The sequence below is a fragment of the Jatropha curcas genome, chromosome 9 (assembly GCF_041381405.1).
Source record: "Jatropha curcas cultivar XTBG-Jc1 chromosome 9, XTBG_Jcur_1.0, whole genome shotgun sequence".
Lineage (NCBI taxonomy): Eukaryota > Viridiplantae > Streptophyta > Magnoliopsida > Malpighiales > Euphorbiaceae > Jatropha > Jatropha curcas.
Window position 1 is genome coordinate 11,477,035 of NC_143159.1, and position 19,660 is coordinate 11,496,694.

Here is a 19,660-nt window from a genome sequence, read left to right on the forward strand (position 1 = left end):
GGATGCTATAGGTTCCAGTGAATATGAACATAAAAAGGTAACTTTTTTTATATGGTTCACAAGTTTCGTATATTATATTGAATTTTTTCAATTATAATAATTATGGCACTTCAGCTTGCAACCTCTTGCAAGCTTCCACGGAAACGTGGTCGTTTAGTGTCAATTTTGGGAATTTATAAAAAAGTTATTGGCTAAATCTACAAAAATACTCTCCATTTTTAACTTGTTGTACAATCATTTTAAGTTCTTTTGAACCCATTTTGTCATTTTTTAAATTTGGGCTTTGTATTTTATTTAATTGGGGCCCGATTAATATTATTTTAGGTAATTAATTGATTAATTAATTTCTATTAATTAATTAAATAAAGAGATAATAGAAGACTAGAGCTGTAGTTGGAAAAAAGGAGAGTACTCCTTAGGCAGTTATTCACCACATACAGAAGGTGGAAACCAAAGGAGCCAATGAGGGTAACGTGAATCAATGGATCTTTTGATAACTGTCTGTGGAGCCTATAAAAAGAGCAAGAGAAGAGCAACCCAGGACCAACCAAATTCTCCGATGAATTTAAGCAAACTCTCCAAAGAGTCAATCAGTTTAATTTCAAAAAAGCCTTGTCTTTATTTTTTTCTAAGCATTATTTATTTATATTTTCTGTAATTACAAGCTCTTTTTTCAATACAAGCAACCAATTTATATTTCAAGCAATCAAACTCTCTTTACAATTTTCTCTGTTCAAATTTATTTTAAATTGCACAATCGGTAAAGCGTTTACCGTGGATCCAAACCCATAGCTTAGTCAAATCAATTGCACTTTATTTTTCAGTTAGTGTACTTCACATACCTAGCACGCCCGCAATTCTTCAATCCAAGCTGTCAACAGTGGATTCGTTACTCTTTTCTAAAAAAGAACAAACTATCTTTAGTGGCACGCTCGATGGGACCACTTTTGTGCATTCCATCTTTCACCTGAGTTTTAAGAGAAATCATCATGACTCGAAAAACTCGTTATGTTGTTGAAAAAGAAACTGCTACCAGGTCTCTGGATTCGGATGGAGGACTTGCGAGAGCAGGCTTTAGAAGCCCTGAAAGAGGAGCATCTCCTCATGAGGAAGGAGAAACTAATTCTCCTGCTCAAAATCCCCAGAGGTTGCACTTACCTCTGATGATCTCAATAAACGTTCAGTTAAAACACCTTCTATTTCTAATGATGTTGTCATTAACTTTAGTTCTTCTGATGTGAAGGCGATACTAGAAGCATAGATAAATAATAGTCCGATGATGGACCAGTTGCTGCAAACCATGAATATCTTTATGGAGAAGGTCATTGGAAAGAAGATTGATGTTGTGGACTCGCCCATTAATCAATTTCCTACTAGCAAGTCTTCTGCTAAGGAGGAGAATGTATCTTCATCCAAGTGTGCTAAAGAACTCAGGGGGAAACCGCCTTGAAGTCTCTCGAGGGCCACTGACAATGGTCATGCTCTTACTAAAAAGAGGTATTAACCACTACATCTAAGAGAGGAGTCGTTGCACCATCCATCAAAGGCACCACTCCAGACAAGTCGCCCCACTGGCAGGCTTACAGTGACTCCTAACATTATTTTCGGGACCACTTGTAACGCCCATTTTTCTGTGTCTAAAATAGTAAGTTACCGGTCTGTGAATAGTATCATCGGTCCGAGAATAAATATTATTTTGGTCCAGAAAAATTACTATGTATGTTTAATATTTTCTATAATATTTTTGGAGTATGTATACATTATTTTTATGGGTAGAAAGTAAGTAATAAATATTTTTAGAGAATTTAGAAAATTTGTGAATAGTTAATTAAGGTGTGATATTAAGTAAGGAAAATTAGAGGCAATATTTGTATGGAGTAAATTTGAAATGGTGTTATATTAATTAAGGAAATTAGATGAATTATTTTTATGGAGTAAAGTTGAGGATTTTATTGTGTTAAATAATATTTTGAAGGAATTTAATTGGGAGAATATTTGTAGCCATTAGATTAGATTGACTCAATCCTAGCCATCCAATGTTGAGAAAAGACTAAAATACCCTTGTGCTCAATAATTTGAGCAACCACTTTCTCTCCTTCTTCTTCTCTTTGGCGTTGGCTATCTCCTTCTTCTTCTTCTTCTCTTTGTTTTTCTTCAACTTCATCCTTAGCTAAATCCATCAAATTCAACCCATTTAACTTGATTTAAGGAATCAATCCTAGAGTTTAAAGCTTGAGAAGTGATTTGTGGTGATTATTTTCAAGAAACTTGGAAAGCCAAAGGCTTAGGAAACCTCTACCAAGGAGTAAAGGCAAAGTTGGAGCTTAGAATGCTTTAATCTAAGCTTGCTAAGGCTTGTTTTAAAGTAAGTGTTCATAAATCCTCCTACCTTGTTTAAATTTTTGATTTTGTGAAGTTTCTACTATTTTGTGAAAATTGGGAATTTTATATGAAATGATTTGATTATTGAATTTTGGTGGTATAAATGTGTTCTTGGGAGATTTCTAAGCATGTTTATATGTAGAATTGATGAGGAAAACATTTTCTTCTTCATCTTCCAAAAGTGGCAGAACCTATTGATGAAAAAGGCCTTAAGATTTCTTGTTCTCTTTGTTGGTTTATGCTCTTAAGATGATGTATGATGAGTATGAAATATGTGGTAGAAATCCCTACCTTGTATATGATTTAAGTAAGCTGAAATTGGGAAAAATGTTATTGAGTGAGATTAAGGACTATTTTTTGATCCTTTTGAGTTTTCCTTTGTGTCTGAGTCCTTCATGAAAGTTATAGGTCTACTTCTTAGCTTTCCAACCCATCCTCTTGTGTCCAATTTGGATATATATAGTTCAACTTATGGCTGAAAAACCCAAACTGACTCTGTTATGACGGGCTACATGCATCACTGAATTGAGTGCCCATTTTGACCACTATAATGATAAGATTATATTCTGAGTTCTTCATGAGAGTTGTTTCCCTGTGTCTTGAGACTTCTCTGGTTTTGGATTGGTTTGATTTGAGTGTCTGGATAAGTAGGAATTGGATAAACATTGGAATTAGTGCTGCTGAATCAGGTCTAGACTATTGGTCTGTGTTCCTAGCCTTTTTTCACCATATTACAGATTGATCTGGGCTGTTATCCCTTGATAACATTTGTAGAATTTTGTCTTAGCTTTCTAATGAATCAAACTTCACTTAATTTGGAAATCTATAACTCAAGTTATGTCCTAAAAACCCAGAAAAGGTCAAGGTGATATTAATGCTGGAAATTTTCTATGTCCTAAATCAAAGGGTTATTTGGATAAAAGTATGTATAAATCATGTGTGATGAAGTGCTCTTGATTATTTGTATGTTTTAGAATTTATTTGACAAAAATAAAACATAAGTGTGAGAAGGGTTGTTGTGGATATCATTAAATGGATATAAATTGGAAAGGTGTGGAATTGATTTAGATAATGCATGATGAGGGTTGAAATGGATACTTTTGTGCATAAGAGTTATGTTAGCATGCGTGATTGGAGAAGGAAATTCCTCCCCTTGGTACCACCTTAGTGTAGTAAAGCTTACATAATTATTATATATATGACATAAGTATGATTATTTGATAACTTTTATATGTTTAGAGTTTTAACAAAGAAATGGGTATTTAAGGTGTAAGTGCTTTGTATATATATAATATCTTAAAAAGAATGTGGTAATTTGTGTAAGTTGTAAGTTGAGAAATTTTGAAGTGATGGGTATTAAGTAATGAAGTGTTTTTGATTAAGAATTATTGCTTTTGTGCAAGAATGATTTTGATTTGGGCTCTACTATGCATGATTGAAACGTGGTATGATGAGATTGATTTTGTTATTGTGAAGCTATGATCATATGCTAGGGTTATAAGCCCTTATAAATAGGCGGACGCGCTTATTTGTGTGATGGGGGTGGTGCTTTCATAGGCCACGGTGGTGCTTTCATAGGCCACGATTGTGTGATGGGGGTGGTGCTTTCATAGGCCACGAGTATGTGATGGGGGTGGCGCTAACATAGGCCACGATCAAATCTGCTTATGTTCATTCTGCATGAGTATGAGCCTTAACGAAAAATAACATTTTATTGTTGCTATAAAAGAATGAAGACATAGTTGTATTTATAATCGTCTTATTGTTTTCAAAGTAGTTGAATTAAACGAATGAGATCATATTATTTTAGTAAACTTTACTTTGGAAATTAATGATTATGTTATCAAATGAATTTTCAAAGCATGATATTCCGGTACAAGGTTTTAAAAATAAATAGTATATGTATTGGTATAATAAATGTGCAAGTAATGAATTTATGAGTTGAAAGAATTAAATTCTTCATGTTGTTAATTCATAGTTTATTTGATATTTCTTTTGCTATAAATGTAAATGCATGTTAATATTTGAGATTTTATGATTATAAATGATTTTACGAAATTTGTGTTTTAAGTAAGTTGCCATCGCAATTTTGGTAAGTATGTGAATTATGAGCACCATTGAGTTTTATACTCAGCGCGTCGATTTTCATCACGCGTAGGTTGAAGATGTGGATGCTACTTGAAGAGTAGAAGCATCTTATCAAAGCAGAAGTCACTAATTTGGTAGTAGTCGATTGAGATTTATGTACTTAAGAATTATGGCATGTATAATTATTACATTTTTTGGAGATTATGTTATTTGAATTATATGTAATAATAAATTATTTTGGTTTATATATTTGGAGATAAGCATAGGATTTATTAAATGAGTGAATATGAAATATTTTAAGTCAGTTGATATGATTACTTCATTAAGACTTGATATCTATAATGAATGCAAGTAATTGATGAATCGAAAATACTATTGAGGATTTATTTAGTTATGAAAACATAAAAGTGTTGTTGTGTTATAATAATTATTTGGAGATGTTGGACATTTGGAGTTTGATTGGGAGTATTTTGTATTCACATGTTTGGCGAGCTCAGTTTTTAAAGGGATATTCTTACAGTATTTTTGTAGGATTGTTCCCAATGTATATATATTAAAAAAAAAAGATAAGAAAATGAAATGACATTTCTATTATAAAAAAAAAATAATATACTTATGAAACTTGTGAATACCCAATTACTTCTAATGTAAAATTTTAGTTTTATGATTTATATGTTAAGTTAAGACGGTGTCTCCGGCACCGAATGTGGCATCCGCCGTCGAGTCTCTCGGGATTGGGTGGCGGGTGTTACATTTAGTGGTATCAGAGCATAGGTTTAGGCGATTCTAGGACTATGTGTATTGTGTAGGAATTTATCTATGTTGAAGTGAGAGTATGAGTAATTTAAGTTAAATACATGCCATATTGGTTTGAATTGGAAACAACCAGCTATTGGAGAATGGTGTTGTGGTAAGCGGAGTATGTTATTGAGGTTCCTACTGATGATTAATGGTTATATCCTTCTGGACCATGTGAATGAATGATTCTTGGAGGAATTCTTAGAGAATAAGGGATAGAGATTCGATGTGGTGGTTATTGGAGATAAGATAGTATTAAGGCGTTAAGGATTGATGTTCTTTTTCTTGAATTGATATGAGTTCCAAGTGTTAGAAGTATATTTGAGATTTGACTTGTGAAGATATGAATTTTAATTTCGAAATTGATTTGTATCCATGCTATTGATAGCATGAGTGACTTGTGAAAAGGTTTGTCAATTTTGAATCCATAAGAAGCATGTTTTTTTTATAATGGTGCTTATGTAAATGATTTTGTTATGAGGATTTTTCCCTTCTATTGAATACTGTGGATATAAAAAAAAAAATTTAATTTAAGTAAATTTTCAAGTGCGGTTTTATAAAGTTTTGATAAATGAAAAGATTATTTTATAAATGAAAATGAATTCACTTATACAGATTCATGGGCTATGAAGTATATTGGTTTACGAATTAAACATGAAAATAACATTTATATATAATATAAGTATGTAAGATGAAGTGTGAACTTGTATGGTTGTGTGCACAAGAAGATATATTAAGTTATGCCTGTTAAGATTATAAATATTAAGTTGAAGTTAAATATTTGTTGAATGTGAAATGCATTCATAAAATGCATGAATGTATGTATATGTGCCTAAGGAAGGCGTATGTTGTGAATGAGTTGCTAGTATGATCTAATAAGAGAAGTAAATGATTTGGATTTAAGGACAATAGAATCTACTTAGAGTATCGATTTTAATATATGCAATTGATGAAGTTTACATGATTTTGGTTAGTAGAAGTTATTATGACTATTGAGATAGATAATTTTTTTTTTCTGGAAAGAATATGTATATTAATTGGTGTATTTACATAAATGATATTTATAAGGTTTAAATGATGAATGACTTGAGGTGATTTGCTATAATAAGGGGTGATAAGTATTTTTTTTCATAAGAAATACTATTGGTGAATGAAACATTATTTAAAGCCATTATCAGAAGTGATTTTTATTTATGAAAAATAATTACTACTTGGTGGAGTAAAGTATATTGTGGTATTCATCAGCTATTTTTCAGATGTATGAACATCAGGAATAATATGAATTACTATGGTTAGAAGAAAAGTGAATTGTGCTTTTTGGTAAGAAATAAATTACTTTAATCTTTATGTGCCTAGTAGTGGATCTTGTATGAATTGTGGCACCTTATGGTTTGATATGGTATAAGTATGAATTCCATTCAACAAGATTTAGTCTTTTGATGTTTAAAGTATTTGGATGTTATAAATAAGGACTGTTGTTTAAATGAGAGATTCTATGCTCCGAGAAAAAGTAAATAACTTCTATAAAGAAATCAAGATAATTATATTATATAAATATCGGACCATGATGGTTAAGTGAGTTGATGAATGACATCGGACATGGCGGAATAGTTGTCCAACTAGTAAATTGATGTTATACCAATGAATTAAATAAGTACGAATGGATATAGTCATGTTATTGTATGAATATTAAGAAAAGAATCAATTACAGAAATGCGAACGAGTATGAATTAGTATAATTTAAATGGAATGAGAGTCAATATGTAGAGTTTTTTTTGACAAATTAGGAATCATTGGTTATTCAGAGTTGATGGAAATAGAAGGAATGATACATCAGAGTATAGAAGTAAGAATTTCTATATTTTTGAGATTTCATGAACATATATATAAAAAAAAAAAAAATTTGTGGTTCGTGTTGATCTCACTATGCTTATATGAGAATAAATTCGAAGCCAAAATGAGTAAGAGTTTATAAGTGATCATTGTGACGATAGAAAAGATTGGTTAATAGTTAATAGAAGTATGTACAAGTCATGGATGATTTATGGATTTTTGTGAGATATCTATGATTAAAAAAAAAAGGGTGGAATTGCTATGACTTAGTGAATTCTATTTGGATGGAACTACCAAATCGTTATGGATAAATGGTTAAGTTGGGATAGTCTATCTGGCACATTGCATGGTTTGCATAACTTTGTGATGGTGTATAAATATTTTTATGTATTGAGATTTGGAACTTTGGTATTATTATTATTATTATTTTTTTCTCTTGAGTTGAACTTGCAAGTATGCATGATGTATATATGCATGACAGTGTTTGAGATTAAGTATCATGCAGCAATTAAGTTATTAACACTGTTATAATAATAAGCTATATGATCTCAGGAGAATACTGTTATGAGAATAAGCTATATGATCTCAGTATATGTTCATATAATCTCATCATGCTTTATGAGAATTGACTTGATGCAAATCTTCGAATATGATATTTAATGATATACCTTGATATGTATCTTATATGATGAAATGTTTGGTATGGGAGTTATATAGGTCATTGGATTGAGTGTTAGATAGAATAAGAGATGTTTATGGAGTTTTCTTGTAAGAGAATTAAAGAGGATAGTACAGATCTAAACGGTTCATATGCAAGAGAAGTTTATGTTATAATTATGAGATTAAAGTGCTAGCAGATTAAGGAAGAATAAATGAAGTCGGAAAAATATTATGAGATTTGTAATTATTTAATTCAAGTGAATTTCGAGGACGAAATTCTTTAAGGGGGGTAGAACTGTAACGCCCCATTTTTCTGTGTCTAAAATAGTAAGTTACCGGTCTGTGAATAGTATCATCGGTCCGGGAATAAATATTATTTTGGTCCAGAAAAATTACTATGTATGTTTAATATTTTCTATAATATTTTTGGAGTATGTATACATTATTTTTATGGGTAGAAAGTAAGTAATAAATATTTTTAGAGAATTTAGAAAATTTGTGAATAGTTAATTAAGGTGTGATATTAAGTAAGGAAAATTAGAGGCAATATTTGTATGGAGTAAATTTGAAATGGTGTTATATTAATTAAGGAAATTAGATGAATTATTTTTATGGAGTAAAGTTGAGGATTTTATTGTGTTAAATAATATTTTGAAGGAATTTAATTGGGAGAATATTTGTAGCCATTAGATTAGATTGACTCAATCCTAGCCATCCAATGTTGAGAAAAGACTAAAATACCCTTGTGCTCAATAATTTGAGCAACCACTTTCTCTCCTTCTTCTCTTTGGCGTTGGCTATCTCCTTCTTCTTCTTCTTCTCTTTGTTTTTCTTCAAGGTGATATTAATGCTGGAAATTTTCTATGTCCTAAATCAAAGGGTTATTTGGATAAAAGTATGTATAAATCATGTGTGATGAAGTGCTCTTGATTATTTGTATGTTTTAGAATTTATTTGACAAAAATAAAACATAAGTGTGAGAAGGGTTGTTGTGGATATCATTAAATGGATATAAATTGGAAAGGTGTGGAATTGATTTAGATAATGCATGATGAGGGTTGAAATGGATACTTTTGTGCATAAGAGTTATGTTAGCATGCGTGATTGGAGAAGGAAATTCCTCCCCTTGGTACCACCTTAGTGTAGTAAAGCTTACATAATTATTATATATATGACATAAGTATGATTATTTGATAACTTTTATATGTTTAGAGTTTTAACAAAGAAATGGGTATTTAAGGTGTAAGTGCTTTGTATATATATACTATCTTAAAAAGAATGTGGTAATTTGTGTAAGTTGTAAGTTGAGAAATTTTGAAGTGATGGGTATTAAGTAATGAAGTGTTTTTGATTAAGAATTATTGCTTTTGTGCAAGAATGATTTTGATTTGGGCTCTACTATGCATGATTGAAACGTGGTATGATGAGATTGATTTTGTTATTGTGAAGCTATGATCATATGCTAGGGTTATCAGCCCTTATAAATAGGCGGACGCGCTTATTTGTGTGATGGGGGTGGTGCTTTCATAGGCCACGGTGGTGCTTTCATAGGCCACGATTGTGTGATGGGGGTGGTGCTTTCATAGGCCACGAGTATGTGATGGGGGTGGCGCTAACATAGGCCATGATCAAATCTGCTTATGTTCATTCTGCATGAATATGAGCCTTAACGAAAAATAACATTTTATTGTTGCTATAAAAGAATGAAGACATAGTTGTATTTATAATCGTCTTATTGTTTTCAAAGTAGTTGAATTAAACGAATGAGATCATATTATTTTAGTAAACTTTACTTTGGAAATTAATGATTATGTTATCAAATGAATTTTCAAAGCATGATATTCCGGTACAAGGTTTTAAAAATAAATAGTATATGTATTGGTATAATAAATGTGCAAGTAATGAATTTATGAGTTGAAAGAATTAAATTCTTCATGTTGTTAATTCATAGTTTATTTGATATTTCTTTTGCTATAAATGTAAATGCATGTTAATATTTGAGATTTTATGATTATAAATGATTTTACGAAATTTGTGTTTTAAGTAAGTTGCCATCGCAATTTTGGTAAGTATGTGAATTATGAGCACCATTGAGTTTTATACTCAGCGCGTCGATTTTCATCACGCGTAGGTTGAAGATGTGGATGCTACTTGAAGAGTAGAAGCATCTTATCAAAGCAGAAGTCATTAATTTGGTAGTAGTCGATTGAGATTTATGTACTTAAGAATTATGGCATGTATAATTATTACATTTTTTGGAGATTATGTTATTTGAATTATATGTAATAATAAATTATTTTGGTTTATATATTTGGAGATAAGCATAGGATTTATTAAATGAGTGAATATGAAATATTTTAAGTCAGTTGATATGATTACTTCATTAAGACTTGATATCTATAATGAATGCAAGTAATTGATGAATCGAAAATACTATTGAGGATTTATTTAGTTATGAAAACATAAAAGTGTTGTTGTGTTATAATAATTATTTGGAGATGTTGGACATTTGGAGTTTGATTGGGAGTATTTTGTATTCACATGTTTGGCGAGCTCAGTTTTTAAAGGGATATTCTTACAGTATTTTTGTAGGATTGTTCCCAATGTATATATATTAAAAAAAAAGATAAGAAAATGAAATGACATTTCTATTATAAAAAAAAAATAATATACTTATGAAACTTGTGAATACCCAATTACTTCTAATGTAAAATTTTAGTTTTATGATTTATATGTTAAGTTAAAACGGTGTCTCCGGCACCGAATGTGGCATCCGCCGTCGAGTCTCTCGGGATTGGGTGGCGGGTGTTACACCACTAGTCTTATGACTCACCCAGGTGTCTATGAGGCTGAGGCTTCTCATGCTCCTCAATCGCTGATAGGCGTAGGAGGAAGCCAAGGAACTAAAGGGATTACCTTCAATGCAACTCCCCAGAATACATACACTGGTGCCGTTATAGTTTCTCAAGTGATAACTAATCCTGTTCCTCAAATTCCCCAAGTCACCATAGATGTTTTGAGGGATGTTGTGCAGGAACTGTATGGGGCTAGCCTTAGACAAGTTGGCTGCCTAGAGTCTGTGAAGCCTTATTCAGAAACCATCGACAGAGAGAACCCGTATCCAAAGGGGTACAAAATTCCAGACTTCACATTGTTCTCTGGAAAAGATGGAAAATTGACCATGGAGCATATAGCCAGATTCACCATCCAATATGGCGAACTCACTAATTTGGAGAAGTTTGCTAACTATAAGTTGTGACTGTTTCCTAACTTTTTTGATAGGTATAGCTTTCACTTAGTATTCAACACTTCTAAGGAATTCAGTCAAATCATGGTATGAGATAGAGCGTCTCTTCCATACCCAGTTCTTTGGAGTTGAGCCAGAGGTTTGTGTGGCCGAGTTATCCAGATTGACACAAAGAAGTGGAGAGATGGTTGACTCATTTATTGCATGGTTTAAGAAGCTGAGGAACATGTGTAAGGTGTTCTTACCTGAACATAAGTTTGTCAAGATGGCTTAGAGAGGCTTGGACTTCAAGTTGAAGAAGAAATTCCAAGGGATGGAGTTTAGAGATTTCTACGAGTTGGCGGCTAAGGTAGCAGGATACAAATAGCTATTAAAAGAAGAATCACTGAGGAAGAGAAGCTCAATAGGAACTTATTATTAGGAGCCTCATCAGGAAATGGCTGTGGCTGACTTTGTGAACTCAGAAGAGGAAATCCAGTTTAGAGACTCAATTTACCTTTGATGTGTCTAAGACTGAGGAGATCCTTGATTTCTTGCAAAAGAAAAAGTTTATATCTCTCCCACCTGGTCATAAGCTACCGATGAAAGAGGAGATGAAGGGAAAGCAATATTGTAAGTACCATGATTCTTGGAACCATAATACTAATAGCTGCTGGAGTTTCAAGAATGCTTTATAGGACCACATTAACAGAGAAATCTTGAGGTTCCTTGACAAAGAGTAGAAGCTGATTGATGAAGATCCTTTTCCACCTGTGACATCCATCAATGCTGTGGAAGTAGATCTGAGGAGTATCATTGATCAGTTGTAGAAACTACAAGTTCATTAGAAGTCCTCAAAGACACATAATAAGCCACAGTAATATTGGTAGCAGAAGTTTTCAAGGGGAGCTGGTCCATCTGTTGACAGCTGTCTTAAGAAAATAAAAGTGATTAGATCTGAGCCAAAGTTTCAAAGGAACCAATCAAGATTTGTTGTTGCTCCACCTTTTAAACCAAGTAAGAAGTGGATGGTGGTACGACATCTGAAGTTTCCAAAGCCTTTGACTCAAACTCAGAAGAGGAGGTTGTAGAGGAAAAGAGTCTTGAAGAAGTGGCAAAAGGCAAATTTAGCAAGTTCCAACTGTGGAAATAAGAAAAGTCAGCAAGCCACAGATGATGACATAGAATCCCAAGGAATTTCTACAGAGAAAGAGATTTCAGAAGGTAACTTTTCATTTAAATATGTACCTTTACTACAGGAATCAGCTTTGGAGGACGTAAAGCCAAGACTAAGAAGAAAAGTAGCCAAGCGATGGAACCGTGCCCTTGTTGCCTATTTAAGGCCATAGAGGGATTTATTCAACTTACATACATAACCTGGATGAACAGAATCAACAAAACCTTGCAATTGTGCCATATATATTCATGCTCCAAATAACCATGAAGAAACGTATTAAAGTTGTCTTGTCGGCCAATTACGAATCACGGACAAGGACAACACAGTGCAAATAGTAGTCATCTTGACAACCAGACTAAAGGTCTCTACATAATCGAGACCATCTTGTTGAGTGAATCCTTTGGCTACGAGACAGGCCTTGTATCAGTCTATACTGCCATCAGAGTGCCTTTTGATGCGAAAAATCCACTTATTTCCAACAATATTTGTATCTGCAAGTTTGGGGAACAAACTCCATGTGTGATTTTGGAGAAGGGCATCAAATTTTTGGACATAGCATCAGGCCATTGCGGGAAGGATTGAGCTTGGCTGTAGGTGGAGGGTTCAACTTGAGAAAATTAGTTTTATGAACAACTAAGTTGGCTTGGTGTTTGTGCATGGTTGATGGTCTAAGTTTCATAGGATGGGTACAATTAGAAGGCTGGGTATTGAGATTTTCTGAAATAAAAAGGGAGTGATTTGTGGGTGATTTGGAGGAGAAAAAATCGCAGAAGACGGTGGTTGTTGGTTTGGAATTGATACAACTAATGGAGATAATTGTGGAAGATCTAGCGTAGGAAAATTTATGGGAGAGGAAATTAGCAGAGATATAGTAGGATTAGGAAGAGATAGGGTAGAATTCATTAGAGGAGAAGAAATGGAGTCAGTAAAATTCGAATTTAAAATAGGTGGAGAAGAATCAGAAGTATTATCAATATTTTGAGACGTTAAAAATGTACTTGGTGCCACAACAGGAACACCGGATATAGTGTGCAATCCAAAAATAGTAAGTCATGGTGTGGCGCTGGTTGCATGAGTGGATTGATGCACATATTTGACTTTATGAAATAAAAATTTATTATTATTAAATTTAGCATGACGATCTCAGTAAATATGACCACAGCTTGGATCAAGACAACGATAGGCTACATGATTAGGACTTTAGCCTAGATAAACACAAGGCTAAGTTCTAAATATTGAATTTATTTTTGTTATAAGGACAAAGTAAAGGAAAAATAGTGCAACCAAAAGGCTTCAATTCCAAGTAATTAGGTGCTTTATGAAATAAAAGAGAATAGGGTGATTGTTGATTATTAACTTTAGAAGGCATAATATTGATTAATTGTGCACTAGTCTCAAAAGCATAGTTCCAATATTGAAATGGAATGGAAGCATATGATTGTAGAGTTAGACCAATGTCAACTAAATGTCAAATTTTCCTTTCTGTGGTGCCATTCTGTTCATGTGTGTAAGGACAGGTTATTCAATGTTGAATGCTAGAAGCTTGAAAATGTTTATGGATTTTTTGAAATTCACCACCCCAATCAAAATGAAAGGATTTAATCTTGGAATTAAATAGACAATCAACATATTTTTCAAAATTAATAAACAACTGAAATACCTCACTTTTATTTTTCATAAGAAAAACCCAATAATAACGAGTAAAATCATCGACAATAAGTAACAGGTAACAATGACCTAGACATGATAACAACGGAGCTGGACCCCAAATATCAGCATACACAAGCTCAAAAGGAGAGCGACTTTTATGAGGAACAAAAGCTAAAGGAATTTTTGATAATTTGCCTAATAGAGACGCAGAACACGGTTATATGGGAGATGATCTCACAGTGAGTTGAAAATTATTAACAATTTTGGAAATAGTCTTATGATTAGGATGACCTAGGCGTGCATGCCATTCATCCATGGTTAACCGATCTACAACACATGCTTGCTTTATTGGATTGAACAATTTATACGCACCATTTTCACTGGGTCCCTAAAGTAGAACCTTCATGGTAACTTCATCCTTGACAAGAAAATAAGATGGCTAAAATTCAAAAAAGTAGGAATTATCAATAGTGAATTTTTAAACGGACAATAAATTTTTAATAATAAATGGAATACGAAAAACATTGTTGAGCTTTAAAGAATCCGAAGCAGAAGACATAGATGCTATACCAATGTGAGTTATTGGAATGCCCTTTCCATTACCTACATGAAGTTGATCAGTCCCTTTATATTCTTCTGTAGTACTTAAAGCAGATAGAATAGGTATGTCATGATAATTAGCTGCAGTGTCTAGGAACCAGGAAATAGGTGAAGTTTTTGGCATAAAAGAATTCATAGGAGTTGTAGATTGCCCATATGAATGGTAGTTTGCTTGCAGATAAAAATCTGGACGAGGTCAAAAATAGTTTGAGTTGTATCTATGACAAAAATGATCTACAGTATGATTATTAAGGCCACAAATTTGACAGGGTCCTTGAAGATGAAAGCCATTGTTTTGTCCATTAAATTGTCATCGATTATTGGGATTGAAATTTGGGGGACGACTTAGGGTGGGTAGAAGTGGTGTAGTATTGTTGGTCTTAAGAACAATAAAAAGTTCTTTGAGAAAAGGAGAACCATCAGTTACAAGAGTGTAGATCAAAGTTCCTAGCATCAAACAACCCAAAATACTAAAACAAATTCTTGCAGCCACAATAGGGGATGCCTTCCTCTTGTATTCCTCCGCATCCCTAAAAGTGGGATTCTCAGGCATGAGTGGGGTTAGAGAAAGGGATCGACAAAGGAGTGTGATATATAGGAAAACAGCATGAGTGGACTGACGAAAGGTCCATGTGGCTAATTCCAACAACACTGAGGTTAATGCTTAACTGAATTGTATTTAAATATGAAATTTGGGAAATTAAGATATGCAAAAGCAATTTGATAGGGGGTTACTGCTGCTTAACAACATAGACACAACACATATATATTTCTCACATACATGAAACTATGAAATCTCCAAGCCTCCACTAGTGGGACAAAGGAACGGCAAAGGGAAAAGAAAGCTATAAAAATTCCAAAGTGAGTACAGCCTACAAGCTTATTGATTTTTCCGGTGTAATAATTTGTTCCAGTTATAAGTGCAATAAAGAAATTTATTGATTTTTCCAGTGTAACAATTTGTTCCAGCCATAAGTGCAATAAAGAAATACTTGAAGTTCTGGATACATACTTTTTAGCGTGATGCAGTAGAACATGGTACATTGGGTCTTGTAAAGATTCTTGAGGCGACAACTTGAGGAATTGAATGAAAATGTAGAAACAAGTCGTAATGCTGTCAGCAATTGATAAGAAAAAAGATAAAAATAAAAAATAAAAAAAATTTGAATTACAAAAAGTGGCAAAATACCATTAAAAAATTACTAAAAATTAAGTGGCACATGATATCAATTATTATATCATTTTAGGTTCATAACTACATAGTAAACTAAAGAATTATTAGGAGATAAACGAAAGCACAACCATGAAAGAAACACACCTGCCAAAGCAAACTAGAAGAATTATCCAAATAATTGCACTAACACAGTTCGATTCCTTGTAAAAAGTCCAAGCCTGATAAAATTGACAATATAAGTTCAATCAAACCAAAAGAATAAATAAAAAGTAATTAAAAGCTGAGTTTGAGTTTGAGGTACTGCTAATGGGACGACGTTGATGTAGAAATCAACTAAAGTTGATGACATCCACCTGAAAAGCAAAACATAATAGAACGTTAACAAAAATCGGCGAGAGAGAGAGAGAGAGAGAGAGAGAGAGAGAGAGAAGAGGATATTTACGGTGTGAGAATGTCTTTGCGAAAGGGAAGGCCATCTATGGAAATGGTGTAAATGAGAGTGGCGAACATTACGCAACATAAAATTAAAAAGAGAGTTCTTAGCCCAATTGCTAATGGAATCGCCAGTTCTACTATGGCAAAGGTTTTCTGCGAATATTCTAAGAGAGTGCAGAGCAGAGAGAGTATTAGTCAAGACTCAAGATGGAGTGGAAAGAAGAAACGATATAGCGAGTGAGGTCGTGTCCACGTCATCACTGCCTAAAGATTAAGGTTATAAATTTGAAACTATTAAAAACTAATCTGCATATTTATCTATCAGCATTAGTACACAAAATATTTATAAAATATTACACGATATAACTATTAGATAAGATAACAACGTAGTTGTTATAAAGACTTATTCAAATTCTATTCTGTTATATTTAGATATATACAAGTTCCTTGAAACAAGGATTAGAAGAGTCTGTAATTATGTATTTAAATTACACTTGTATGTGAATAGATTATCACTTCCTCTAATCGTTTTATGGTATCAGAGCCTTTTGCTCAAACATCATTTTTTTTTCGATCCTATCTGTGATTCTTCTATTCCTTTTCAATGACTAATCCTCTGGAAGAAACCAGTTCCACCACTCCTACCGTTCTTCAAATGCCAACCCTAAACCCCTCTGAAACTCAATTAGTTTCCATTAATGCCTTCGCTCAAGCACCTCTTAAACTGACTGCCATAAACTACCAATCGTGGCATACTCAGTGGTACTCTCTATTGGTTGGTTATGATTTTCTTAAGTTTGTTGAGAACCCTATTGCTAATAATCTGACAACCAGTTCCTATCTGTTTCGTCAAGATTAGCTCCTTCGAAGCGCTATGATCGCTTCTCTTTCTCCCGATGTTGTCTCTTATGTTGTTGATGAGAAAACTTCTCACGATGTTTGGGTTACTCTGGAGAAAACCTATGCTAAGCCATCTCAAGCTCGCATTATGAGCTTGAGAGAGTCTCTATTTACAGCTAAGAAAGGGATCTCATCAGTTACTGAGTTTCTCCAGAAAATTAAATCGATCACCACTACACTTGCTGCTGTTTGTGTTGTTATTACGATGAATGAAACTGTTCTCCATGTTCTTCATGGTCTACCTACTGAATATAAGGAGGTTTCGGCTGCCATTCGAGCACGTGACTCTGAGATTTCTTTTGACGATCTTCATGATAAATTGACTGACTTTGAGAGTCAATTGAATCGTGGGTCGAATTTGGTTGTTACTCCCACAACGGTGAACTATACTGCGAAAAACAAAGCTGGATCGTCAACTGCTGCTCCTCAATCTTCCGCTTTTGTTAATTCTGGAAATTTTTCAGGTACTCCTACTTCCTCGACCTACAAAAATAGGGTTAAATGTCAATTTTGTGACAGGCCTGGGCATGTCACCAAACAATGTTTTAAACTCAAGAAATTGCTCCCATGGCTGTTTAATGAAAACTCCACTGCTGCTGGTTCAAAGACTCAAGCTCAAGTTAATTGTGTTACTAGCAATCGGCAGACAAATGATCCTCGTTGGGTTGTCGATTCAGGTGCAAATCAGCATGTGGTAGAAGATTTAAAGAATCTGGCTATTCATTCAGATTATGAAGGCAGTGATAATGTTTTCCTTGGTGATGGTAAATCCTATCCAATTTCTCATACAAGGACTGTTACCTTAAATTATGCCGCCAAGCCTTTGAGTTTAAAGAATGTTTTATGTGTTCCTGCTCTTGACAAGAATCTTATTTCTGTTTATAAATTGTGCACTGATAATAATGTTGAGGTGACATTTAATCCCTTTCTGTTTACTGTGAAGGATTTGAGCACGGGGCTGCTGCTAGCGGAAGGGAAGCCCACTAATGGCATTTATGAATTGCCGCCAATCTGTCAAAAGGTTCTTCTTTGAACATTAATCATATTATTGCTTCTTCACAGCCCCTATGGCATCGTCGGCTAGGCTAGGCCACCCTTCAACACCTATATTGCGTCTTATTTTGCAGTCATTTGATTTATCAGTTTCAAACAATAATTTCTTTTGTGATTCATGTAAGTGCAACAAAATGCACAAGTCTCCATTTTTTGAGTCCACTATGACAAGCTCTGCTCCATTGGAGTTAATCTATAGTGATGTTTGGGGATCGTCATCGGTCACTTCTATTGATGAATTTCGGTATTATATCATTTTTGTCGATCATTTTACCAAATTTGTGTGGTTATTTCCTTTGAAAGGAAAATCTGACGTGTCTTCAATTTTTCCGGTATTTCAGAATCTTGTTGAAAACTACTTCAATAGGAAAATTAAATCAATCTATTTGGATACTGGGGGGGAATTTATACACCTGAAAGCTTACTTGCAAGAAAAAGGGATTTCTCATTTTCTTACTCCACCCTACACACCAGAACATAACGCCACAGCTGAGCGTCGACATCGACACATTGTCGAAACCGGGCTCACATTACTTCATCAAGCCAATCTACCCTTATCTTTTTGGACATATGCGTTTCAGACGGCCGTATATTTAATCAATAGAATGCCAACCTCTATTTTGGACAATAAATCACCTTTCTACTGTCTTCATGGCAAAGAACCCAATTATGCTAAATTAAAGGTTTTTGGGAGTTTATGTTATCCTTGGATTCGTCCATTTAATAAACATAAACTGGAAAAACGTTCTCTTCCTTGTGTTTTTATTGGGTATTCAGCTACTCAAAGTGCTTACAAGTGCTATGATCCTCATTCATCCAAAATCTTTCTTTCTCGTCATGTTGACTTTATAGAATCTGACTTTTCGTTTAATTCTCTAGCCACAGCTTTAGAACGACCTGATTCTCATACATTAGATACCTGGTCACCCATACATTTTATTTTACCAATGTCTGTAGGTCTTGACAGTAGTGGGCAACCAAATTATGTGAACCCTGATTCCTTGGCTTCTCCTTCGCTAGTTCAGTAGCAACCCGAACACAGTAACATCTCGGATTCTGGTTTAGGTACAGAAATTTCTAATTCACCTATTTTATTACCTACTCAAAGTGATGTTGTGAGCAGCTTGCCGTTGGCCTCTAATCTCAATCAGAATGTACATCCAATGGTGACACGCAGCGAAAATCAAATTCGAAAGCCAATTAATAGACTATGTCTATCCACTGAAGTTCAATCTGATATTCAATTTGTTCCCAAGACTGTTGCTCAGGCATTGAAGGATCTGAAGTGGCGATCTGCCATGGAAGAAGAATATCAAGACCTCATGAAGCAGAAAATTTGGAGTTTGGTTCCTTTGGAAAAAGCAAATAATGTTGTTAGCTGTAAATGGCTGTTTCGCATAATGCATAATTCCAAGGGAATTCTAGTTCGGTATAAAGCACATCTGGTGGCACGAGGATTTACTCAAAGACCAGGACTTGATTTTGATCAGACCTTCTCTCCTGTTGCAAAACATCCCACAATTCGGGTTATACTATCTATTGCTGTTAGTAAAAATTGGCCTCTTCGACAGGTGGATGTCAATAATGCCTTCCTTCATGGCAAATTCAATGAAGATGTGTTTATGGAGCAGCCACCTGGTTTTATTCAACATCACAATTTGAATTTGTGTGCAAATTGGAGAAG

General features: G+C 33.9%; 1 protein-coding gene, 1 long non-coding RNA gene and 1 pseudogene across 2 annotated transcripts; 2 read left to right on the plus strand and 1 right to left on the minus strand.

Annotated features, from left to right (window-relative positions):
• Nucleotides 1–1,883: 1,883 nt before the first annotated feature.
• On the plus strand, nucleotides 1,884–4,715 carry LOC149493630 (uncharacterized). Its single transcript, XR_016322457.1, has 2 exons — nucleotides 1,884–2,365; nucleotides 4,541–4,715. It is a non-coding gene; the product is annotated as an uncharacterized LOC149493630 (long non-coding RNA).
• A 5,585-nt stretch (nucleotides 4,716–10,300) lies between these two features.
• On the plus strand, nucleotides 10,301–12,119 carry LOC149493631 (uncharacterized; annotated as a pseudogene).
• Nucleotides 12,120–14,724: 2,605 nt separating this feature from the next.
• On the minus strand, nucleotides 14,725–16,758 carry LOC149493632 (uncharacterized). The gene is made up of 6 exons (XM_089726293.1): nucleotides 16,740–16,758; nucleotides 16,031–16,187; nucleotides 15,890–15,941; nucleotides 15,733–15,806; nucleotides 15,427–15,528; nucleotides 14,725–14,944 (listed from the first exon to the last, which is right to left on the minus strand). The coding sequence occupies exons 1-6, from the start codon at nucleotides 16,756–16,758 to the stop codon at nucleotides 14,725–14,727; spliced, it is 624 nt and encodes a 207-aa protein (XP_089582419.1).
• Nucleotides 16,759–19,660: the final 2,902 nt, after the last annotated feature.

Coding starts and splice junctions, on each gene's coding strand:
- LOC149493632 (XM_089726293.1), bottom strand. Junction 15,942..16,030: donor CGCAAAGACATTCTCACACC/GTAAATATCCTC, acceptor TTTGCTTTTCAG/GTGGATGTCATCAACTTTAG. Junction 15,807..15,889: donor TCAACGTCGTCCCATTAGCA/GTACCTCAAACT, acceptor CAATTTTATCAG/GCTTGGACTTTTTACAAGGA.